Source organism: Pelobates fuscus, chromosome 5 (genome assembly GCF_036172605.1).
Source record: "Pelobates fuscus isolate aPelFus1 chromosome 5, aPelFus1.pri, whole genome shotgun sequence".
In the NCBI taxonomy this organism is placed as follows: Eukaryota; Metazoa; Chordata; class Amphibia; order Anura; family Pelobatidae; genus Pelobates; species Pelobates fuscus.
The window spans coordinates 383,463,939-383,490,775 of record NC_086321.1 but is presented as its reverse complement, the minus strand read 5'-3'; the positions used below and the strand labels follow the sequence as shown (position 1 = coordinate 383,490,775).

Sequence of the window (26,837 nt, the reverse complement as noted above, 5' to 3'; positions counted from 1 at the left end):
AGCTGGAGCCATATTTAGTGGCCACAGAATGACTGATGAGCCATTGAGTGTACCTGCTTTAAATACATCAAAAACACCATGGTCGAGTGAATAGACGCTAGCCGGGTCTCCCTGCATGCCCCCTGCCAACTGAGATGGGTACTGAGCTTGGCCGCGGTGTGATCGGCAGGTACAGCGTGCTTTCCTTCTCTCTCGGAGTAAATCCAAGTTGCTCCTCTGGTTTCAGAGGTTCCTATTGGCCCCATGCTTTATTTGCATGATTTTTGGTACGTATTGTACTGTGAGGTTACATTTATTGTTAATTTGTCTTGATTGCGTGATGAATCTGAAACCTACTTTGGTGTTTGGAAAAAGGTCCAGGTAACTGTGTTTTGGTTTTCAGATCGTAAAGCTGTCATTTCACAGGGGATGCTGACATGCATTGGGACTTCCTTATTCCTTAAGAGCAAATGGGGAGTTGGCTATCGATTAAGGTATGGTGCGTGATAACCTGGGTATATAAAGTATTATGTGCATCTCTTGTGAATGTGTTAAACATAACGTTCTTTATCAATAATCTCTCTATAAACCGTTTTCCCTGCTCTGTATATATATTGATTGATGACTGAACAGTTAAGTAGAGGGATAAAAAAGATGGAGCTCTTAAACATAAGTTTTTTTTTTTTTTTTTGTTTGTTTTTTTAAATATTCTGAATCGATGTTTGAATTAGAATTTCATATCTCCTACTTATTTTTATAGCCTGCTATAGCCTACATTACTCTCCTTTCATTATCCACCATCATCCAAGTTCAATTAACAAATCAAACAAACACACTGTGCTGTAAGATCAGCAAACAAGCCAGTGGAGGTGTGCCTAGGACTTGCTGAATTGCTTTATATGTCTTAAGTCTGTAATATTTGGGACCGTTTTATAACTTTTAGCGGAAACACATCCGTGGCTGTTACTCAGATGCGAACAGTCACTCCGTCACTAACACCCAGACGGAAAAGTTTACTTTCTCTCCCGTTTGCTTCACAAAGTTAAAGGAAGTAGCAGCCGTGGTAGGCTAGGGCACGCTTGCCTTTTCCCCTTATCAATAAGCTGTCTTACAAGCATTACTTTGTGTGTTTGGGGGATATCTACTAAACTGTTAAATATGGATAACCATTGCACCCGCGAGCACTACTCCATAGGCGAGAGACTCCATTCCGTATCACCAGGTTTTATTAACAAACACAGGATCTGTTTGAAATTTAAAATTTTGTGATATATAAGCAAATATGTATTCTATTTTAAGCTAGCGTCTGACAGACTTTTGTATACTTCAGTACTTTTGCTACACTATTACTATGTAGCAGACATGCGTGTAAATGATATTTACAGAGCTATGTAAAATGTTTGTTTTGGGCAGGTGGGGGGGCCTGACTGTGGAGCCTAGCGGATGCACTGTGTGTGAGCTCCCGAGCCTGGGCTCGATAATCGTCTTTAACCACAAGCTACTTGCTCCATCTCGGACCCCAACCTACAGCATTATCGCTTTGCAACCATCGGTGAATCAGGGGATGCCTCACACATTCATACCATCCACTGAATCGACCTGCCGCGGACCGCATCAAAATGGAGAGCCACTACAACGCAACCTAGCACCTACTCACATGCTTGAACAATCTGTTTGATAGCTTCTGTGCATGGACTGAAGCTCAACATGTTGCAGCACAGACTCAGCCACAGGAGAGCTGGAGTACAGGGGGATGTCAGATGGATGGCAGTCGGAGAGGGAATGGGATACAACACTAAAATCCCCACGTTTGCTCATCTGGGCCAAAGGCCATCAGGGGTTTAACCTCGGCGCACCTTCCTTGCAGGCGGAGGCCCACTCGCCACAGGCAGTGCAGTACCATTAAAGTCTCCAGACCTGTCCCAACAGGGAAGGACTCTGACTCCGGAAACACCCGGGTCAGTGGCTACATGATGCTGGCCTTAACTCCAGGCCCGGAGCTGGAGGGATGAAACGGCTTGCTCCTGCTTGCCGGCTACCGTCCACAACCACCCAGTACAACCGTCATGAATCCCCCTAGAGGAATCGGATGAACGAGATATGCAGCAGACTCACAAGCCCACCAGCGGACTCTCCCTAATTTTAAAAACAGAATGGAAATGCCACAGAGGTGGTCTGTGTCATACTGGGACATGTCCTAATTATAAAATGGAATTGTGATTCTAACAACTAAATCCAGTCACTTTCAGTGTGTCTGCATGTCTGGGAAGACAACCCCAGGTGACCTGCATTGGAAGGTGGCATTTGGATTAGAAGGGAAAAATTAGGTATGACCTCACGATGCCGCCATCTTCCTTCTTTAATCCCTGGCAGGTGAATGTGCCAGGAAGCATGTCAGCTCATGGATTATTGCTTTGTGTCTTTCTTTTTCTTTTTTTTTCTCTGTACAGTAAATTGTGTGGAATGATATATGGAGAAATTAGGGAGAAGTGGCTCAATGTAAGAGCGTTTTCAGCATGATTTGACAAATTGTCAGTTCACAAAATGTTATCCACTAAACCTAGAATTATAGGTTATTCACAGTAAAAGAGGTTGGATGCGTTTCCAGCTGGCCTAAAGCTTGCAATTCTCCGGTACATGGCTGGTAAAGTGAGTAAACCCTAGGCTTTCTGTAGCCATAATGTGTGCCTTTCTCTCCTCAGCCTGGACATCAATGCATCCTGTAACGTAGACTCTATGACGGAGATGATCACACGTCACATATCGGGGGCAAGTGTAATGCAGCAGACAGAGACCTCCCTAATCTATAACCTGCCATTCAGAGACACCGATAAATTTGCAGGTAATCCAACCCGGGAGTCCTGAATGCCTGCTTGTTGTAATAAAACCCCAGAATGCCCCAGTTATTACATTATATGTTGTAATATTGTGATTGTGTGTTCCATAGGGTTGTTTTCTACTCTAGAGAGTGATTCCACTGTGGGTGTAATTACCTATGGCTTGTCCATTACTAGCCTGGAAGACGTCTTCTTCAAACTAGAAACGGAAACTGAACTCGATCAGACAGGTGCGGTTTGCCTTAGCGGCCTCAGCATCATTTACCCATACAACGAAACGTGAGAATATATTACAATTTCTTTTCCAACCCCAAGTCCTGGTCTGTCCTGCTGTAAAACCCTCACACCCTTTATTACCTCCGCCTGTCAACATTCCAGCCAAACCTCTCGCATGTGTCCACGCAGAAAACCCAAATGCTGGACAAACTGAAACCATTTACTGATTGCTGGGACTGCCCCAACTCCACCTAACATGTAATGGTTTCCAGATTCCGTGGTTCTATGGACCTTGTAGCATCGGCAGATGGAGAGAGTGGTATAGGTTGGTTTATGGAAGGGGGATAAGTTAGCATTTAGTAATTATAAAAAAACCCAGAGTGAGGAAGACAGAATGACCTATAAGATTAGGCAGAAAGAGGCTAAGCAAGTTATAAGAGCTTCCAAATCACACACAGAAGAGCAAATCGCACAGTCAGTAAAAAAGGGACAACATTTTTTAGATACATACTGTATATACTCGAGAATAAGCCGAGTTTTTTAGCACATTTTTTGTGCTAAAAAACCACAACTCGGCTTATACTCGAGTCAATAGTCTGTATTATGGCAATTTGCATTGCCATAATACAGACCGGGGGAGAGGGGGGCTGGCAGAGCTGTAACTTACCTGTCCTGCAGCTCCTGTCAGCTCTCTCCTCCTCCACGCCGTCCGTTCAGCACCTCGGTCAGCTCCCAGTGTAAATCTCGCGAGAGCCGCGGCTCTCGCGAGACTTACAGAGGGAGCTGCACGGACGGCGCGGAGGAGAAGGGAGCTGACAGGAGCTGCAGGACAGGTAAGTTACAGCTCTGCCAGCACCCCTCTCCCCCCACTGAACTGCCAATGACACTGGACCACCAGGGAAGGAGCCCCCCTCCCTGCCATGTATCAAGCAGGGAGGGGGGACGAAAAAAAAATAATTAGTAATAATAAAAATTTTTATAATTAAATAATAAATAATAATACAAAAATAATAATAATTAAATTAAATAAATAAAAATAATAATAAATAATAATAAAAAAAATTAAAATAATAAAAAAAAAATTCCCACCCCCCACCAAGGCTCTGCAACACACACACACACACACACCACTCATACACACACACACACACCACTCATACACATACACACACACACACACCACTCATACACACACACACTGCACTCATACACACACACTGCATTCATACACACGCTGCACTCATACACACGCTGCATTCATACACTCACACTGCATTCATACACTCACACTGCATTCATACACTCACACTGCATTCATACACACACACACTGCATTCATACACTCACACTGCATTCATACACTCACACTGCACTCATACACTCACACACTGCATTCATACACACACACACTGCACTCATACACACACACACTGCACTCATACACACACACACTGCACTCATACACAGACTGCATTCATACCCACACGCTGCACTCATACCCACACGCTGCACTCATACCCACACGCTGCACTCATACACTCACGCTGCATTCATACACTCACGCTGCATTCATACACTCACACTGCATTCATACACTCACACTGCATTCATACACACACACTGCATTCATACACACACACTGCATTCATTATACACACATTGTAAATAAATATTCAATTAATGTATTTTTTTTAGGATCTAATTTTATTTAGAAATTTACCAGTACCTGCTGCATTTCTCACCCTAGTCTTATACTCGAGTCAATAAGTTTTCCCAGTTTTTTGGGGTAAAATTAGGGGCCTCGGCTTATATTCGGGTCTGCTTATACGCGAGTATATACGGTAAATGAGAAAAGTAAAACAAGGATTAGTTAGATTAAAAACAAAAGAAGGAAGGTATGTAGAAAAGGATAAAGGTCCAGCTGACTGCCTCAATTAATATTTTTGTTCAGTGTTTACAGATGAAAATGAAGGAAAGGGACCTCAGGAAAAAGGATAAATGAGTCATTTATTACATGTGAGTTTACAGAGGAAGAGGTTCTATTTCAACTGTCAAAAGTAAAGACAAATAAGTCAATGGGACCTGCTGGAATACACCCAAAGTTATTAAAAGAGCTTAGTGGTGTACTAGCAAAACCATTAACAGATTTATTTAACCAATCATTGATAACAGGAGTAGTCCCAGAAGATTGGAAGTTAGCAAATGTTGTGCCCATTCACAAGAAAGGTAATAGGGAGGAGTCGGGCAACTATAGGCCAGTAAGCCTTACTTCAGTAGTGGGGAAAGTAATGGAAACCATGTTAAAGGATAGGATTCTTGAACATCCAAAAACACATGGATTTCAGGATCAGAGACAACATGGGTTTACTTCAGGGAGATCATGCCAAACTAATCTTATTGATTTTTTTGATTGGGTAACTAATTAATAGATCAGGGTGGTGCAGTAGACATTGCTTACCTAGATTTCAGTAAGGCTTTTGACAATGTTGCACATAGAAGGCTTATCAATAAACTACAATCTTTAAGTTTGGATTCCAATATTGTTGAATGGGTAAGGCAGTGGCTGAGTGACAGGCAACAGAGGGTTGTTGTCAATGGAGTATATTCGAAGCTTGGGCTTGTCACCAGTGGGGTACCTCAGGGATCTGTACTTGGACCCATTCTCTTTAATATTTTTATTAGTGATATTGCAGAAGGTCTTGATGGGAAGGTGTGTCTTTTTGCTATGATACCAAGATATGTAACATGGTTGATGTTCGATGAGGGATAAGCCAAATGGCAAATGATTTAGAAAAATTATAAAAATAGTCAGAGCTGTGGCAACTGACAATGTGGATAAGTGCAAGATAATGCATCTTGGATGTAAAACCCCAAGGGCAGAGTACAGAATATTTGATAGAGTCCTAACCTCAACATCTGAGGAAAGGGATTTAGGGGTGATTATTTCTGATGACTTAAAGGTAGGCAGACAATGTAATAGAGCAGCAGGAAATGCTAGCAGAATGCTTGGTTGTATAGGGAGAGGTATTAGCAGTAGAAAGAGGGAAGTGCTCATGCCATTGTACAGAACACTGGTGAGACCTCACTTGGAGTATTGTACGCAGTACTGGAGACCATATCTCCAGAAGGATATTGATACTATAGAGAGAGTTCAGAGAAGGGCTACTAAACTGGTTCATGGATTGCAGGATAATACTTACCAGGAAAGGTTAAAGGATCTTAACATGTATAGTTTGGAGGAAAGACGAGACAGGGGGGATATGATAGAAACATTTAAATACATAAAGGGAATCAACACAGTAAAGGAGGAGACTATATTTAAAAGAAGAAAAACTACCACAACAAGAGGACATAGTTTTAAATTAGAGGGACAAAGGTTTAAAAATAATATCAGGAAGTATTACTTTACTGAGAGGGTAGTGGTATGCATGGAATAGCCTTCCAGCTGAAGTGGTAGAGGTTAACACAGTAAAGGAGTTTAAGCATGCGTGGGATAGGCATAAGGCTATCCTAACTATAAGATAAGCCCAGGGACTAATGAAAGTATTTAGAAAATTGGGCAGACTAGATGGGCCGAATGGTTCTTATCTGCTGTCACATTCTATGTTTCTATGAGAAGTTACTAGAACATGATAAAGCTCTTTACCGGCACCTAGCGTACGAAAGGGGCAGACTAAGGCAATGTTGTCAAGATGGAATCAACCGCTTTTAGCAACAAACTGGATATGAGGCACAAAGGTGAGGCCGGGATCAATGAAAACGTTAAGACAGAAAGCATGTAAGGACTGACAAATGCTCGTACTGTCAACTTGCAGGGAGAGTGGAAGAGGAGGATCAGTATTCTGAAGAGGGGAAAAAAGGAAGATCTGTTTTTAAGGAGATTGAATTTCAGAAAGCGGGTGGACATCCAATCAGACTGTTGTAGAAGATCGGGGGGAGACATTTTGGGGGGGGGGGGAGATCGGGGAGGAGACATTTTGGTCCCTGGTGTCATGTTTAGGAAAGGGTGTTCCATGTATTGTGTACACCTGTAGCTCACCAGTGTCAAAGAGCGATTCTCAAGCAGGAAATACGAAATTCTAAATTAGACAGAATGTGCAATGAAGTGTAAACATTAGATCTCTCTTTACAGGAAGTGTTTAGGAAGGCTGTGTAAATCTCCGGCAGGAAGGAGGGACTAGGACTGTGTAAACAAAGTGATTTAATTCCTAAATGGCAATGAATTGAGACTTTAAAGGCATGATCTATTCACCAAAACTGCTTCATTAATTTAAAGTTGTTTTGGTGACTTGTGTCCCTTTAAAGTAACAGCTGTGCTACTCTCCACCAGGGTTGATTTGGAGATTTTAGTAAAGACCTCTGGGTCATAAAGGGGAGTTGGTGTAGTAGGTTGCTTGGCAAGGGAGTGTCTAAATTGCAAACCTTTAATAATGTACACTTTGCTCCAACACTTCAGAGATACCTTCCAGCTCTGATCAATTGTTGAGGGTCATTTCTGAAGGTGATGAGTCAATTTTTTTAGTTGTTTCTGCTGGTGGATGAGGTGCTTCAAGATTGCAAGTTGCCAGGTGTTGGTTAGAAACGTGGAGATCCTTTTATCCTATTCACAAAATATTCCCAATCTCTTGTTGTCGTGGTCATGTTCTCCCTTTAAATAGCCTTTTTTCCCAACACTCCAAAGTTTGGATATAATATAGAAGTTCTAGATACTGTTAGGACTTTTGTTTACTATGAAACACATTCTGTCTCCTGTAGATCATATTTTCGGCCAGCAGAAGGTGGAAGAGGACGTGAAGTGGAGGTCTATGGAGGAGATTGAGCAAGGCTTGTTGACCCTACCGCATTCAGAGTCTTGTATGTTGAGCGGCCGGGCGCTGTGGAAGCAGCAGGTTGCTACAGTAGCCAAATTACACATCCGCAATTTGTATCGAGACAGTAAATCTTTCCGATGTGTGTAAGTAAGACCTCTCATAAATCACACACTATGTCTCCAGTTATAGAGGATAAATCACACACTATGTCTCCAGTTATAGAGGATAAATCACACACTATGTATCCAGTTATAGAGGATAAATCACACACTATGTATCCAGTTATAGAGGATAAATCACACATTATGTATCCAGTTATAGAGGATAAATCACACACTATGTCTCCAGTTATAGAGGATAAATCACACACTATGTCTCCAGTTATAGAGGATAAATCACACACTATGTCTCTAGTTATAGAGGATAAATCACACACTATGTCTCCAGTTATAGAGGATAAATCACACACTATGTCTCCAGTTATAGAGGATAAATCACACACTATGTCTCCAGTTATAGAGGATAAATCACACACTATGTATCCAGTTATAGAGGATAAATCACACACTATGTATCCAGTTATAGAGGATAAATCACACATTATGTATCCAGTTATAGAGGATAAATCACACACTATGTCTCCAGTTATAGAGGATAAATCACACACTATGTCTCCAGTTATAGAGGATAAATCACACACTATGTCTCCAGTTATAGAGGATAAATCACACACTATGTCTCTAGTTATAGAGGATAAATCACACACTATGTATCCAGTTATAGAGGATAAATCACACATTATGTATCCAGTTATAGAGGATAAATCACACACTATGTCTCCAGTTATAGAGGATAAATCACACACTATGTCTCCAGTTATAGAGGATAAATCACACACTATGTATCCAGTTATAGAGGATAAATCACACACTATGTATCCAGTTATAGAGGATAAATCACACATTATGTATCCAGTTATAGAGGATAAATCACACACTATGTCTCCAGTTATAGAGGATAAATCACACACTATGTCTCCAGTTATAGAGGATAAATCACACACTATGTCTCCAGTTATAGAGGATAAATCACACACTATGTCTCCAGTTATAGAGGATAAATCACACACTATGTCTCCAGTTATAGAGGATAAATCACACACTATGTCTCCAGTTATAGAGGATAAATCACACACTATGTATCCAGTTATAGAGGATAAATCACACACTATGTATCCAGTTATAGAGGATAAATCACACACTATGTCTCCAGTTATAGAGGATAAATCACACACTATGTATCCAGTTATAGAGGATAAATCACACACTATGTCTCCAGTTATAGAGGATAAATCACACACTATGTATCCAGTTATAGAGGATAAATCACACACTATGTATCCAGTTATAGAGGATAAATCACACACTATATCCAGCAGTTTTTTTCCTTTCAGATCGTTGTTCCTATTGGTTTTCCTCGCAGTTCAGATTTCGATGTGCATTGTACACCGCTATTACCGCAGATCTTTGGCTCCTACGAAGCTTTCCCCAGATCTTTACTTTCTACAACCTGGACAAAAGACCCACAGATACCTTACAAGTCTTTTACTTGAGAACTCCACAGGTCGGTCACTGGCAAATATCTGTTTATTTTCTCTGCTTTTTTTTTAGTGGATTTAAAGTCAAATCTAAACCATTTTGCTGCAGAACTAAATAACTAAGATCTTCCTTACCGCATGCTTGAGTCACATAATAAACTGGGGTTATTTTTGTTAAAGGGACTCTCTAAGTACTATGATGTAAAGAGCCTGTCCCTGCAGTCTGATGTTTGTAAATAGAAATTTCAGTGATATTATTTGTACTAATGGCCACCTGTAGTTCTGATAATCTGTTACTCTTCCTGCAGGGATCCTGCAATCTTAGTAGGACAGACATTCATTGCTCTACAGGCAACCTTCGGCACTCCAGATGTTGTGGACTACATCCCCCATAATGCTCTTACACCCATAATGCTGGCAAAGCATCATGGTAGGTGTAGTCCAACACATCTGGAGTGCCGAAGGTTGCCTATGCCTGCTCTACACTCTGCTGAAGAGTTAATTGAGATGCTAATTGGCTCTATCACAATAGCCACACATGCTTACTAGGCCCCCAATGCTTCTCTATAATGGAGCATTGGATTGGCTGAGACCATCAGTAATGATCTCAGGCAGAGGAAGAACGGTGTTAGGGGCTAGACAAACACACAGGGAATTAACAGGGGAACTAAGTTTTAGTTAAATTGCTTTATTTAAAAGATACAGGGGTGGGGCTTAAATGTAAATTATTAAACCCTTTAAGGATATGTTGCCTTTAATAACTTAAATATTTTAAACACAGGTACAAATATTGATGACCTCATTGCCATTCTCAACAACCAGATGATAAAAGTGGAGGTAATTAACGAGGGTGAAAATGTATCTTTATCTCCGCACAATGGTGGCCTGAATGTGCTGCGCTCAGGAGAGGTAAGCATGAGCTGATGCGCTATCAATTCTGACTTTCAAACGGATTGCATGTTTAGTTTAATCAATCAATCATAAATCAATCAATACCGGGGCTGTAAGATTAGATTAATCAATACCTGGGGGGGGGGGGGGCTGTAAAATTAGATTAATCAATACGTGGGGGCTGTAAAATTAGATTAATCAATACGTGGGGGCTGTAAAATTAGATTAATCAATACGTGGGGGCTGTAAAATTAGATTAATCAATACGTGGGGGCTGTAAGTTTATATTAATCAATACCGGGGGGCTGTAAGTTTAGATTAATCAATACCGGGGGGCTGTAAGAGTAATCAATATGGGGGGGCTGTAAGAGTAATCAATACGGGGGGCTGTAAAATTAGATTACTCAATACGGGGGTTGTAAGATTAGATGACTCATTCAGAAAGTCGTTAGATTTGGAAGAATCCACTCCCATGGTGCTCAGCAATGGAAAGAAATTGAGACTGGTTGAGCATTGTGCGAGTTACAGGACTACATGCGGAGTGCCAAGAATCAGAATACTTTAATTATTAAAACTCTCAGCACTAATTTTCATCTCTCCGACGCATAGTAGGCTGCAGACTAGTCATGGTGCAGAGGAATCCAACACCTCCCTCTCTTCGACGCGGAGTAGGCTGCAGACTGGTCACGGTGCAGAGGAATCCAACACCTCCCTCTCTTCGACGCAGAGTAGGCTGCAGACTAGTCACAGTGCAGAGGAATCCAACACATCCCTCTCTTCGACGCGGAGTAGGCTGCAGACTAGTCACAGTGCAGAGGAATCCAACACCTCCCTCTCTTCGACGCGGAGTAGGCTGCAGACTGGTCACGGTGCAGAGGAATCCAACACCTCCCTCTCTGCGACGCGGAGTAGGCTGCAGACTAGTCACGGTGCAGAGGAATCCAACACCTCCCTCTCTTCGACGCAGAGTAGGCTGCAGACTAGTCACAGTGCAGGGGAATCCGACACCTCCCTCTCTTCAACGCGGAGTAGGCTGGCCTTATCTTATAGTTAGGATAGCCTTATGCCTAAAAAAACAATATGTGCTGGCACTCAATTAAGTGTTAGGTGCCGGTATTCGAGGTATAACCCCACAAAAAAAACTCCTAATCAATATCATAAACAAAATATGAATACCGCACTCAATCAATGACATTAAATGATAGTTAAACCTATGTTCAATTTCATAGTATTTATTGAAAAGCTTTTAAGAATAATTCATAAAGATGATGGTATTTCATCAAAGTAACACAAAATTCATCCTATATACACCAACTATATACATATATCTAGACACAGTATCCTCCTTTGTTCAATGAATAGTTCAAAGTCTGTATATCTGTACACGTTAATTGGTGATCTTAAGCGCAAAAATAAAGCAAAAGTCGTGTGGGAAAATGAAAAAATAAAACAGTGAAACAATAAGAGAAAACTCTAGGAAAATCGAAAAAAAGTGTAAAAAATGAAAAAAGTTGAAAAAAAATTTGAAAATAAGAAAAATGAAAAAATGAAAAAAATGCAAAATACTAAAGTCCTGATAAGTAGCAGTCCAGTATATAGTGCACTATATGTTACCCACTATCTGTGGGTTGATCTCACCAATGTCGTCTATTTCTTTATGCTGTGTCCTGTAGGAAGATTCTGTAGTCTGTGAAAGATGGTCTGAATGGAGGGGATGGAACGAATTCCTGATGGTTGTAAAAGTGATCGCCACCCTGTATCAGCGGGTAGCTGGTCAATCCTGCTGTAGTGAATGAAGTCAATCGTAAGGCTCTGCTATAGGTAGGTTGAAGTCAATCGTAGGGCTCTCCTGTGAATGGGCTGCGCGCTCGGGACATATGAGTCCCTTCGATGGCCCCAGTATCCGTGCACGGTACTGGGGCCATCGAAGGGACTCATATGTCCCGAGCGCGCAGCCCATTCACAGGAGAGCCCTACGATTGACTTCAACCTACCTATAGCAGAGCCTTACGATTGACTTCATTCACTACAGCAGGATTGACCAGCTACCCGCTGATACAGGGTGGCGATCACTTTTACAACCATCAGGAATTCGTTCCATCCCCTCCATTCAGACCATCTTTCACAGACTACAGAATCTTCCTACAGGACACAGCATAAAGAAATAGACGACATTGGTGAGATCAACCCACAGATAGTGGGTAACATATAGTGCACTATATACTGGACTGCTACTTATCAGGACTTTAGTATTTTGCATTTTTTTCATTTTTTCATTTTTCTTATTTTCAAATTTTTTTTCAACTTTTTTCATTTTTTACACTTTTTTTCGATTTTCCTAGAGTTTTCTCTTATTGTTTCACTGGTTTTTTTTTAATTTTCCCACACGACTTTTGCTTTATTTTTGCGCTTAAGATCACCAATTAACGTGTACAGATATACAGACTTTGAACTATTCATTGAACAAAGGAGGATACTGTGTCTAGATATATGTATATAGTTGGTGTATATAGGATGAATTTTGTGTTACTTTGATGAAATACCATCATCTTTATGAATTAGCCTTATGCCTATCCCACGCATGCTTAAACTCCTTAACTGTGTTAACCTCTACCACTTCAGCTGGAAGGCTATTGCATGCATCCACTACCCTCTCAGTAAAGTAATACTTCCTGATATTATTTTTAAACCTTTGTCCCTCTAATTTAAGACTATGTCCTCTTGTTGTGGTAGCTTTTCTTCTTTTAAATATAGTCTCCTCCTTTACTGTGTTGATTCCCTTTATGTATTTAAATGTTTCTATCATATCCCCCCTGTCTCGTCTTTCCTCCAAGCTATACATGTTAAGATCCTTTAACCTTTCCTGGTAAGTTTTATCCTGCAATCCATGAACCAGTTTAGTAGCCCTTCTCTGAACTCTCTCTAAGGTATCAATATCCTTCCGAAGATACGGTCTCCAGTACTGCGTACAATACTCCAAGTGAGGTCTCACCAGTGTTCTGTACAATGGCATGAGCACTTCCCTCTTCCTACTGCTAATACCTCTCCCTATACAACCCAGCATTCTGCTAGCATTTCCTGCTGCTCTGTTACATTGTCTGCCTACCTTTAAGTCATCAGAAATAATCACCCCTAAATCCCTTTCCTCAGATGTTGAGGTTAGGACTCTATCAAATATTCTGTACTCTGCCCTTGGGTTTTTACGTCCAAGATGCATTATCTTGCACTTATCCACATTAAATGTCAGTTGCCACAACTCTGACCATTTTTCTAGTTTACCTAAATCACTTGCCATTTGGCTTTTCCTTCCTGGAACATCAACCCTGTTACATATCTTAGTATCATCCGCAAAAAGACATACCTTACCATCAAGACCTTCTGCAATATCACTAATAAAAATATTAAAGAGAATGGGTCCAAGTACAGATCCCTGAGGTACCCCACTGGTGACAAGCCCAAGCTTCGAATATACTCCATTGACTACAACCCTCTGTTGCCTGTCACTCAGCCACTGCCTTACCCATTCAACAATGAAGCAGGAAGGGTCCCTGCATCTGTTCACTGTTCTGCCGAACCGCCAAACCGACATTAGGTGAGGTTATCAGGCAGAGCGAGAAACGGCAGGAAAAATCATTGAAAAAATATGGCTGAGTGAAGGAGGGGGCGGAGTGGACACGGAGCGTCAGTGATAGACGCAAGCACCGAGAGCAAGCCGGCCGCGGAACTTTATCAGGCGGCAAGGCACGCTGAAACAAAGTGCCCTGAACGGTTTATACCGTCGCTAAGTTGGATCAGTTGGAGGGGAAAACAGAGTAGGAGCCCCCCATGCATGAAGGGCACTGGTGATACTCAACGGCCGACTAGAGAAGTAAAAATAATAATAAAATAAAAATGATAGTGAGAAATAGTTAGATTAAAAATAGAGAAAGCAATCCCAGCACAAAATAGATCAAGTATTAGTATGAATATTAATGTGTAATATTAATTACAGGATATATACACCAATAGAATGGGAGTGGGAGGAGCATCACTACCCTTTGTTACTGACACCGTTAATGTGATTGGTTGACTTTTTACTTTACACTGTTAACCATTTCTTTGCTGCTGGGAGGTTTGAGTAAAGAAAGTAAAGCAAATATGAATCCTCCTGTCTTTAATAAAATGAAACAAATATACAATATCTTGATTGAGAACAAATGGAATAAGGAACACTATAGGATCAGAAACCCTAACCTGTATTAAATCTAATACAAATATGTATTTCTGACCCTATAGTGTTAAAAACACCATCTAGCCCCCTTCCCAACCTATATATAGTAAAATGACATCATCAGAAGTGATTATCTCAGCCAATCACAATGCTTTCCCATAGGAAAGCCTTCTGATGATCTCAGCCAAGGTTTGCCTCACATTCAGAGCTACCAGGACAATGAGGAGAACTCTATAGGAGAGATCTTAAGCTGTAGATAGTTGAATAGGAAAAACCATACGAATAGGTTTACACTCCTAGCAGTCAAACTGGAACACCATACAATAAATCCTCCCCCAATAATGAGACGACACTTCACTTTGAGGGTTAAGCAGGAACTCTGGACTTGCTCATCCAGCCTGGCTTTTATTTCCATCTCACACATACAGGCCACACCCAGGGGGAGGCATAAAATGACCAATAGTATCACGGGTGCAACCCACACATCCCCTCCCCTTAGTGTGACACATAATCCCATTATTCATACAGTTTAAAATATACTTTTTACACAACTTTCATAACTCAAAAACCATACATCACATTCACCTAAAAATACATATCCACAATCAATCCATTCAGGGGAACAACATATTAAAAAATGGCATGAATCCGACCAGGGGTTCAAAAGTTACTAAAAGTATCTTTTGTCCCTTACTAGCCGCATGGCAAACCGGTTTAGACAGGTTTTACATAGGCCTCTATCCTGGAGACAAAGAGAAAAGTAATCCAATTATCCAGGGCTAGAAGCAGACTCCATTAACCACATGGTTACAGAAAGACATAGAACACTTTAAAATACAGAAAGTTACTTTTTATCCATAACACACAGACATTTCACATATCCCCAGATAGCTGGGATCTGAGCGCACAAAACTACCGAATAGCGCACAGATCCTATTCACACAGTACAATTGCCATGGAGCTAAAGTCTTTCCCATAGTCTTTCATTATATGAATAGGCTCCATGGTATAGCTATCTGGGGTATCACATTCCCATAAAGTCTGGTCCATAGTCCAAAGGCAAGAGGCGGGCAATCAGCCCCCTCCAAGGACACGTGGCGAGGTCGGTTTCGCCACCCCCAAATGTAAGTTTTACAGGGCAATATAGTCCAGGGCCATAATCACTGGGCAGGAGGCTAGCAACCAGGCTTCTCCAGTTCACAGTGGCGAGGTTGGTTTCGCCACAGTGGTCTCTCCCCATAGAGGTCCCTCCTCCACCTCCCCCCCCTCCCATGGTGGTCTCTCGCCCACCCCCCTCCCTCAGTGGTCTTTCAGGAAGCGCCGGCCCTTCACACAGACTGCTGAATACACACCCACAGAGACTGGTGAATATACACACCCACAGACTGCCGAGTACACACCCACACAGAGATTGCCGAGTATACACACACACTGATTGCTGAATGTTACGAACACTGATATTTCGGATACCCATTCTTTTGCTTTCTCCCGAACTGCTAGAGGCTGAATGATTATAGCTCGCAGTTCAGGTGTTGATTCAAACGTTCTCTAAAATACAGCATACAAGTACATCCACCCAGTAATCAGATGCATACCCAAACATCAGCCTGAACTAGATGAAGGGTATAACCGGAATGTCTTTATTCAGGCCAAACGGGCAGCTTTTATGCAAGACCAGAGTACAGTATACATGCCCACAAAAACTCCCACAACACGCCCCTTATATTCCTGAGTCACAATGACACAAGTACATAATAAAACACGTAAATATTATAGGGACCCCCATAAATGTCATATCCCCGGATTGCTTGGATCTGAACGCCCAAGGTGTCTAAATTGCGCTCAGTTCCCACAAACACAGCCGATCTCCACCGGGGTAAAAATTTGACAGTTTCATGGTCAGAGTTTCAGGGATAGCGGTTGGTCAATTTCAGGAGTCCCAAACCGAACAAATCCACGAATGGTGCCCCTTGCTCATAGGTAACGTTTGTTCCCCTAGTTTGTGAGAACAAACCTACTGAACATCGTTCTCCTGGCTGGTTGGGGAAAAGAAGCAGGCGTTCGCGACATTAACTGGCGTTCGGGAAGTAGTGTCCGATTTGGAGTTCCAGACATTCGATGACCAAGTCCCGCAGCCTCTTTTTGTGTGCCAAAATGGCCACATAGAGAGAGCGCTAATTTCTGTGGTTTTCTTAGAAATTAATGAGCCTGGGGAGTGGTCGGTGTTCGGTAGATTTATCTACTGAACCAAAAAATAATGAATGAGAACCAAAGTATGTTGTTTTCTTCACACTCTATACACACACACACACAGATTGCTGAGTACATACACCCAAACTGCTCAGTATACACACAGTTTGCTGTGTACAAACACACAGATTGCGGAGTACACACACAAACTGCTGAATATACACGCACACGTGCTCTCAAGTCCATGCTTCCATCTCCTTGACCTGCAGCTCCTGCAATGCGGATTCTGTTAGTGGAGAGGGCAGGGACCAGCAGCGACACCCCATCTTAGCCCTGTCCACACAGCCAAGCACCAACGAGTTTTCTTAGTACGGCCTGAGAGCACTGCACACCATGGTGGCCGGTCCGGATATTGCAGAACATTCTCTTCAAAGAATTGTATTGCTGGTATTTTTGCACCAAATATCGGCCAATGTGGCAACCCTAAAAATTGTCTGGTCTACAGGGTTAATCCAGCCTCTAGTGGCTGTCTCCCTGACAGCCACTCGAGGCGCTTCCGCGATTTACACTGAGTAAATCGCACTTATTTGATGCTGGACATTCTTATGGACCTCCAGCGAAAAAAAAAAAAAAGATCCCCATAGGAAAGCCTTGAGGTTTGAATGCGCGGACGTCTCTGGCCACGCATGCACATTCGGCTCCACTCGGGAGCTGACATCGGCGGGGGAGGAGAAGTCACGAGCGCCGAGGGAGCCTGGTGCTGAATTAAGGTAAGTGGCTTAAGAGGGTTTAACCCCTTCAGCGCCGAGGGAGGGGGGGAACTCAAACAGCCGATAGTGCCAGGAATACGGGTTTGTTTTCCTGGCACTATAGGATCCCTTTAAATGCTGGGATGCAAAGCCTTGTTAAACAAGCTGCATATAATATATTCTAATTATAAAACGTAATTTAGGCTAGCTATTCTTTATGTATATTTATAGTTGTTACAATGGCCTTCATATGTAATCATTGTCTCTTAGTATTACAGCTATGGGGTTGTGTTCAATAAAACCATGGTCCATTCCCTTCCGGTCCTCATCAATGCAATCAGTAACTCTCTGCTCCGTCAGCTGCGTGTCAACCAAAGCATCCAGACCTGGAGCAGTCCGTTCTACCAGGTGAGGGACCAAGAAAAAGTCATGTTCAGCCTTTCACAATGTTTTTTTGTGCAGGTTTCTTGTCCTTGAGTGAACTTGCAGATGCCCCAAGCATTGCAGCCACCAATGTCCCTTCAATGAGTTATAATACAAAGCACTCGCCATCTCTGATCATTTAGTCTGGTCATGGAGACACAAACCATGGGTTCTTGTATAACTCTGAGTGAATTGGGAGCTAATGGGAAGAGTAGAGTAAAAATGACTAAAACCAATGCATTTTCTACATAATGTGCAGCGAGTGATAGTAGCCAGCAGACGCCTCTTGTCAAAAGGATGATTTAACTGCTCAATGAACTTATAGCGGACGCAACGTGACCACTATAACGTTTAACTCGCGGAGCTCGGCTATCATCCCGAGGACTCTGTGCTGACAGTTTGGACAGTACTGACCTGACCTGTTCTGAGGAGCTGACTTATAGCTGTGCGATATTTGCAAATCAGTGGTTAGTGTGCAGCCATAGAACGTTGTTATGGTGTTTAGAGCGACCCTTTAATGTACAAACATAGATCTGATAATCTGATGCTTATTGGCATGGCTGATGCTATAGAGTAATTGACTTACATGTTGGAAATCTCATTCTAAAGCATGAATTCCCAGCATAAAGAAAGCCTCAGAAAACGTCCCTAACATGTAAGAAACTCACGTATTGATCTGCTTTTCTAGGATTTCTCAGATAACTCCATCAGGCTCGACCTCTATTTTCTGGTTGCTTTCCTAGGGATAATGGCAGTGGGAATGCTACCGTATTTTGCCATGGAAAACACCTACAATCATAAGGTAAGAATACCAGCTGGACAATCAATAATTATTGGTATTTATTATAATAGTGACAGTGGGATGGAATGGGCCAGTTTGTCAGAATTTCATAAATAAATGTGTCAATACATCAACCATAACTTGGTTTGTGCTCCATAAATAAATGTGGATATACCGTGTCCATTACCGTATCAATGGCTGTGTATCTGGTACCGTACCAGTGTCTGTGTATCAGTTGCCGTAACGATGTCTGTGTATCATTACTGTACCAATGTAAGTGTATCCGTTACCGTATCAGTGTCTGTGTATCCGTTACCCTATCCGTGTCTGTGTATTTGTTACCGTGTCTGTGTATCCGTTACCGTATTAGTGTCTTTGATACACTTACATTGATACGGTAACTGATACAGTTACCATATTGATGTCTGTGTATCCATTACCATGTCTGTGTATCCGTTACCGCATCCACATCTGTGCATCCGTTTACGCGTCTGTGTATCCGTTACCGTATCAATGTCTGTGTATCCGTTACCGTATCAGTGTCTGGGTACCCGTTACCGTATCAGTGTCTGTGTACCCGTTACCGTATCAGTGTCTGTGTATCCGTTACCGTATCAATGTCTGTGTACCCGTTACCGTATCAGTGTCTGTGTACCCGTTACCGTATCAGTGTCTGTGTACCCGTTACCGTATCAGTGTCTGTGTACCCGTTACCGTATCAGTTTCTGTGACGGACCCCTTTTGAGAGTGACAGATACCATCTCGGAGAATTGTCGTTGTATTTGGATTATTGTGGATTTCGGGTACTTGTGGATCCGTACGGTACGCGCCGCCACGTGGAAAGAACAATGGGTCGCGGCCATTTTGACCGCATGGACTAATGACCGAACAATCACAAACTTTCCACACGACGAATGTCAACCTTACCGGTAACGTACGCCCATACTGGTCGACAGATCCAAAGTACCGAAATAGAGACACCGGATCCAAGAGAGAGTTTTTGTTTATGTTAAATGGTTCCTGAGTAAATGGTGCGAACGTGTATCTAGCGAACGGCCCAACCGATCTAGGGGATTTTCACGTATATTGTTCCCCTAGATCTCCGTTCCCTAATACACGTAGCACATTGTATTTTTGTTATATATTGTGTGTATTATTAAACCTGTAATTTTTGTATAATATTCTGCTCGGTACAGTGGGAGTGACTCCCACTGTAAATGTATTATCTCCTCCGGATACGGGGAGGAGTTGTTGTACGGCATAAAAGCCCGAGTTGCAGAATAAACATTATTCCTACTTTGACCCTCAACACAGAGTCTCGTCTCGTGCTTGGAGGGGATGACCATTACTTGGATGTCGTAATTATGGGGAACCTGTTATGCTTTAGCTGACTTCGTGCTTGGGGGAAAGGACACCTTCTCAGCGGCGTAAACCCCTACTACACCGGGGTGCCGCTACAGTGTCTGTGTACCCGTTACTGTATCAGTGTCTGTGTACCCGTTACTGTATCAGTGTCTGTGTACCCGTTACCGTATCAGTGTCTGTGTACCCGTTACTGTATCAGTGTCTGTGTACCCGTTACCGTATCAGTGTCTGTGTACCCGTTACCGTATCAGTGTCTGTGTACCCGTTACCGTATCAGTGTCTGTGTACCCGTTACTGTATCAGTGTCTGTGTATCCGTTACTGTATCAGTGTCTGTGTACCCATTACTGTATCAGTGTCTGTGTATCCGTTACCGTATCAGTGTCTGTGTACCCTTTACTGTATCAGTGTCTGTGTACCCGTTACTGTATCAGTGTCTGTGTACCCGTTACCGTATCAGTGTCTGTGTACCCGTTACCGTATCAGTGTCTGTGTACCCGTTACCGTATCAGTGTCTGTGTACCCGTTACCGTATCAGTGTCTGAGTACCCGTTACCGTATCAGTGTCTGAGTACCCGTTACCGTATCAGTGTCTGAGTACCCGTTACCGTATCAGTGTCTGTGTACCCGTTACCGTATCAGTGTCTGTGTACCCGTTACCGTATCAGTGTCTGTGTACCCGTTTCCGAATCAGGGTCTATGTATCTGATACTGTATCGTGTCTGTGCATCCATTACTGTAGCAGCATGTCCGTTACTGTATGAATCTAGGTGTATCTGTCACGTAAAAGTGCAAGTGTATCTGTTACTGTATCAGTGTCTGTGTATGTTACCGTATCAATATCTTTGTATCAGTTACCGTATGAGTGTGTCCGTTACTGTATGAATATAAGTGTATCTGTTAGGTATCAGTGTCTGTGTATCTGTTATCTTATCAATGTAAATTTATCCGTTACCGTATCAGTGTCTGTGTATCCGTTACCATGTCAATGTATGTGTAGCCGTTACCATGTCAGTGTGCGTATAGTTGTTACCATGTCAATATACGTGTAATTGTCTCTGTCTTTTATCCTCTCCCGTGGCAGGTGAATGCTTACACCCAGCTGAAGATGTCCGGTCTCTACCAGTCGGCCTATTGGGTAGGACAGGCTGCAGTAGATATGCCTTTGTATTTTCTCATCCTCTTCCTAATGATTGGAAGTTTACTAGTTCTTAATACCGGGATCTATCTCTATGCTGGAACGGTTATCACCTTGGTAAGTTCTACTTACTCATCTACTACAAATAGTGTTTCTTATGTTCTAAGTCAAAAACAAAACCTAGGTCCCTAGTGGTTGGAAGACACATTACATCAGACCCCATTTTATTTCGGGTATCCCTGCACTGGTTAGAAGACACATCACATTGATTGTGCCAAATTGTATTCCAGGAGGTTCCCACTCGACACATCACATTGATTGGGCTTCATTTTATTCCACGAGGTTCCCACTCGACACATCACATTGATCGGGCCCCATTTTATTCCAGGAGGTTACCACTTGACACATCACATTGATTGGGCTTCATTTTATTCCACGAGGTTCCCACTCGACACATCACATTGATCGGGCCCCATTTTATTCCAGGAGGTTCCCACACAACACATCACATTGATTGGGCCCCATTTTATTCCAGGAGGTACCTACTCGACACATCTCATTGGTTACCTCCTGGAATAAAATGGGGCTTGATCACTCAACACATCACATTGAGCATCCCCCGTTTTATTCCAGGAGGTTCCCATGCGACATATCACATTGATTGGACCCCATTTTATTCCAGGAGGTTCCCAATCGACACATCACATTGATTGGGCCCCATTTTATTCCAGGAGGTTCCCACGCAACACATCACATTGATTGGGCCCCATTTTATTCCAGGAGGTTCCCAATGGACACATCACACGCGACACATCACATTGATTGATCCCCATTTTATTCCAGGAGGTTACCACTCGACACATCACATTGATTGGGCCCCATTTTATTCCAGGAGGTTCCCACGCAACACATCACATTGATTGGGCCCCATTTTATTCCAGGAGGTTCCCAATGGACACATCACATTGATTGAGCCCCATTTTATTCCAGGAGGTTACCACTCGACACATCACATTGATTGGGCTTCATATTATTCCAGGAGGTTCCCACTCGACACATCACATTGATTGGGCCCCATTTTATTCCAGGAGGTTCCCAATCGACACACCCATTGGTTACCTCCTGGAATAAAATGGGGTTTGATCACTCAACACATCACATTGATCATCCCCCATTTTATTACAGGAGGTTCCCACTCGACACATCACATTGATTTGGCCCCATTTTATAACAGGAGGTTCCCACGCAACACATCACATTGATTGGGCCCCATTTTATTCCAAGAGGTTCCCACGCGACACATCACATTGATTGAGCCCAATTTTATTCCAGGAGGCTCCCAATCGACACATCACGTTGATTGGGCCCCATTTTATTCCAGGAGGTTCCCATGCAACACATCACATTGATTGGGCTTCATTTTATTCCAGAGGTTCCCACGCAACACATCACATTGATTGGGCCCCATTTTATTCCAGGAGGTTCCCACGCAACACATCACATTGATTGGGCCCCATTTTATTCTAGGAGGTTCCCAATCGACACATCTCATTGATTGGGCCCCATTTTATTCTAGGAGGTTCCCAATCGACACATCTCATTGATTGGGCCCCATTTTATTCCAGGAGGTTCCCAATCGACACATCTCATTGATCGGGCCTTATTTTATTCTAGGAGGTTCCCAATCGACACATCTCATTGATCGGGCCCCATTTTATTCCAGGAGGTTCCCACTCGACACATCACATTGATCGGCCCCCATTTTATTCCAGGAGGTTCCCAATCGACACATCTCATTGATCGGGCCCCATTTTATTCCAGGAGGTTCCCAATCGACACATCTCATTGATCGGCCCCATTTTATTCCAGGAGGTTCCCACTCGACACATCACATTGATCGGGCCCCATTTTATTCTAGGAGGTTCCCACTCGACACATCACATTGATTGGGCCCCATTTTATTCCAGGAGGTTCCCACGCGACACATCACATTGATTGGGCCCCATTTTTGCCAGGAGGTTCCCACTCGACACATCACATTGATTGTGCCCCCTTTTATTCCCGGAGGTTTCCAATCGACACATCACATTGATAATTGTTAATTAAAGAGGAAATATAAGTGGAATAACACTTATTTAGTGAAAACCTAGAAACTAACCATATGTATTGCTGGCAGTAGTATTGTGTGATAATGTCCCATATTCATTAGAACATCACTTTTTATGAAATAATTCTTCACTGAGCTACGATCTGTTTCAGATTTTCTGCCTTTTGGGCTACGTTCCTGCTGTGATCGTGTTGACCTATGTGGTTTCATTCACCTACAAACAGATTCATGACACACGGCAGTGCTGGTCTATAATCTTCGCCCTGGTATGTATTGTGAATATCTCTCTTCATTATTTAGTAAACCATGCTGGGGGCTTAGATTGAGGCCATCTGTTAGACTATCTCATGTCATACAGGGCCCCTAATTCCCCTCTCTCCCCCCATCCTTTTGTATCTTAACTGTTTTCTCTATATCTAGGGGATATCATTATTATTTTTCCATATCGTAAATCATATTATTATTTTTCCATATCTTAGATCATATTTTAATTATTATTCCATATTTTAAATCCTATTGCCATTATTTTTCCATATCGTAGATCATGTTGTCAATATTTTTCCATATCCAAACTCAAAGATAAAGCCCCGCGCTTACAGCAGCAGTAGCTTAATATTCAACAGCTCAAAATACATAGTAAAAACAAAGAGAACGTTACCTGCGCTCTGGCCTAAATCCCTATGTACATTTAAACAAAATGGAGGCTCTTTAGTTTTATTCCAATGGCCATTTGAATATAAGCTCACCTGCCACATCAAGGCAAGCTCCAAAAGGTGAGGCCTACTCTAGCCATTAGATTTGCTGATATCAGCGAAGAATCTCCAATGAGACAGGAAGGGGTATTTTTTAGCCACATAAAGGGTTAAATGTGAAAGGGTTTATAAAATACAATCTCTATGTGCTGCAATGCATACATTAAGGATTGTCCTTCATCACCTTTACCTATTAGCAGATATCTGAAGTTTCACTGGAACTCCTGATAAGCCAGAGCCAGTTTGGCTCTAGCAGCCTTGAGTGCCGTGTAGGATGCCTACCCCTGTCTTAGATCATAGTATTATTATTTTTCCATGTCGTAGATCATATTGTTATTTATAGACCTCCCTAATACTGGGCTAAACCCAGTTGACTGCTTGAAGGCTATGATTTGTTAGTAATTAATTGATTCTGACGTTCATGCCCGCCATGCTGCAATAGCCTAACCGTATTTAATTTTATTCAAGTTCCGTGTTCCCTGTGATATATCTACCTACTATACTACCGCCTTTAAAATAAAATGATTGCCCTAAAATGTTTTAAAGGCAGCTAGCCTTCAGACTGCAGACTGTTCTCTGATAAGGTGGAGGTGATTTAAAACTCACAGCAAAGCAGACGGAAAATGTGAATTATATAAGTCCCATTTCGCTCAGTAAAGAAAATGTAATTTGTCTTGTTTTTATTCTTCAGACAGCGTCCGTTTCCATCACGATCACCGAAGCCGCATTCCTTATTGGAAACGATTTGATAGCCACGATTCTTCATGATATTTTCTCTCTTTTTATCCCAATTTACCCACTGATAGGTTGTTTGACATTCTTTATAAAGGTAGGTTAAAGCAATTTAATATGTTTTAATAAAGTGTCATTGAGCATAACACTAGTAACTTCATAGTGAAACGGTGTGGAAGAATTACAAAGCCGCAGCGCACATAGGGAACAAGGCATTTGTTTAAGATGTTAATTTTCTTATATCACAGATATAAAAACCGTGTTACTAAAACCGTGATAAAGTGTCTGTGAGATATATCCTCTTACGTAATGTTAGGTCAGATATATTACATTGTACTGTTAGGATATCTCTCACTCCTAACAGTTCGATATGATACATCTCACTCCTAACAGTTCGATATGATACATCTCACTCCTAACAGTTCGATATGATACATCTCACTTCTAACAGTACGATATGATATATCTCACTCCCAACAGTACGATATGATATATATCGCACTCATAACAGTAAGATAGCCTGCTAATGTGTCCCCTATATTTAAAAAAAATGTGTGTTTTGGGAGGTGTAGATAATAAAATTAAATGTGGAAATCCACATCGCTGTGTTGACCTCTATCCTGGAGCTGAACATATCCATCTCGTCTCCCTGTCAATCATTGTCATTAACTCCGTCTCTTGCGCCTGTCAGTCAGCATAGAGGCTTTCTCCTCCACCAATGCAATCTGTGCCAGGACTTACCTGGATTATTATGTCGGTTGCTAAATCTTTAATCTACGTTATAAACCCTTATTTCCTACTGAAGTTCATGGTTTTATTTAAAGTTTTGTCTTGAAATTAATGGTGTGCATTTAATATAGCTGGCTGTTATTTTGTGATTAGTGATTTTGGTGGCACCTTTCCCCATGACCTGCCAGCCTGTGCTTAGCGTGCAGAGTATCTCCACCTTTATACCAGTCTGGATTCCTGCTATCTCACATTCTCAGGGGTTTGTTTTTTATTCCCATCCTATTAAAGTAATAGCTGATGAATTACTATTATTACATTTGCAGATGTCTTGGAAAGTGTCACATAGTGATGAGAACGGGTATACAAAGCTGGGCCGGCTCCTGGTGTCCGTTATAGCGGTAAGAAAAAGACTAAAACCGTGAGCCTTTCTATATATAACCAATGAATGTTCTTCTTCCAGTCTTCATACATTACAATTAGGTCTATGAAACCAGAGCCACCTCCCCACTTCCTATGGTGCAATACAGGAGTCGTTTCTCAAACTGCTGTTATAGAATGCAGAGAGAGCCTGTTAAAGACGCTCAGTAGGGAGATTTCCAAAGGTGATTCCAATGTAAAGTGGAGGAATCTCTGGCAGAAAACCCACGGAGTATTCCTGCTGATTCCATGAGTTTAAAACTTTGGGATACTTTGTTATTCACTATTCGGTAACAAGTTACCAAATTGCAACTGAATTGCCAGATCGCTGATTTACTAAAGCCAGGTTCTGTGGATCTCACCCATTCTGTAAAATTTTTGGAAGCATTCAGAAAATCACTAATAACAGCATCTGAACTTATTGACAACACGGTTATTGGCGGCCGAAGATAAACCAAATGCAACCAGCAGGACGCACACTTGAAAATTTTCATTCACTTGCTTTTTGCAATAATAATGAGAAGTACTATTTGCATGCTAGTTAAAAACATGCAGTGGCGCAAGGGTTAATGATGTGAACATTTAAAAACAAAAAAATACTATGGGGGTCTTGCAGGTGGGGGGCATGTCTAATAAACTTTAAAAGCCATTACTTCCCAGTCACTAGAAAAGCCCCCATCCCACCCGTGGGCATTGAGTTGGGTCTACTTTAACCATTCATGGTGTAGGACCTTGTATCCATGGTCGATGGGTAGGGCAATAATAGTTATAAGGTGGAGAGGGCTATTATCCCCTCATTTGGCCACCAACTTTGCACCACTTTTCAGAATGGGGTATTGTGATAAATCTCCCATCTCACCAATGAACAATTTTCCCTTCTAACACTTGCACAAGGATGCGTCTGGTGATTCACG

General features: G+C 42.1%; 1 protein-coding gene across 2 annotated transcripts in view; it reads left to right on the top strand.

Moving 5' to 3' along the window:
- The window catches only part of ABCA5 (ATP binding cassette subfamily A member 5), a 115,892-nt gene that overhangs the window by 70,237 nt on the left and 18,818 nt on the right, over positions 1 to 26,837 (top strand). For both annotated transcript variants that reach the window (XM_063456358.1, XM_063456357.1), the window contains exons 16-27: positions 383 to 473; positions 2,682 to 2,821; positions 2,927 to 3,046; positions 7,788 to 7,986; positions 9,297 to 9,466; positions 10,222 to 10,349; positions 17,751 to 17,888; positions 18,592 to 18,705; positions 21,133 to 21,303; positions 23,446 to 23,559; positions 24,737 to 24,874; positions 25,830 to 25,904. In XM_063456358.1, coding sequence (XP_063312428.1) covers positions 383 to 473; positions 2,682 to 2,821; positions 2,927 to 3,046; positions 7,788 to 7,986; positions 9,297 to 9,466; positions 10,222 to 10,349; positions 17,751 to 17,888; positions 18,592 to 18,705; positions 21,133 to 21,303; positions 23,446 to 23,559; positions 24,737 to 24,874; positions 25,830 to 25,904 — 1,598 coding nt within the window. The remainder of the gene's footprint in view (positions 1 to 382; positions 474 to 2,681; positions 2,822 to 2,926; positions 3,047 to 7,787; positions 7,987 to 9,296; positions 9,467 to 10,221; positions 10,350 to 17,750; positions 17,889 to 18,591; positions 18,706 to 21,132; positions 21,304 to 23,445; positions 23,560 to 24,736; positions 24,875 to 25,829; positions 25,905 to 26,837) is intronic.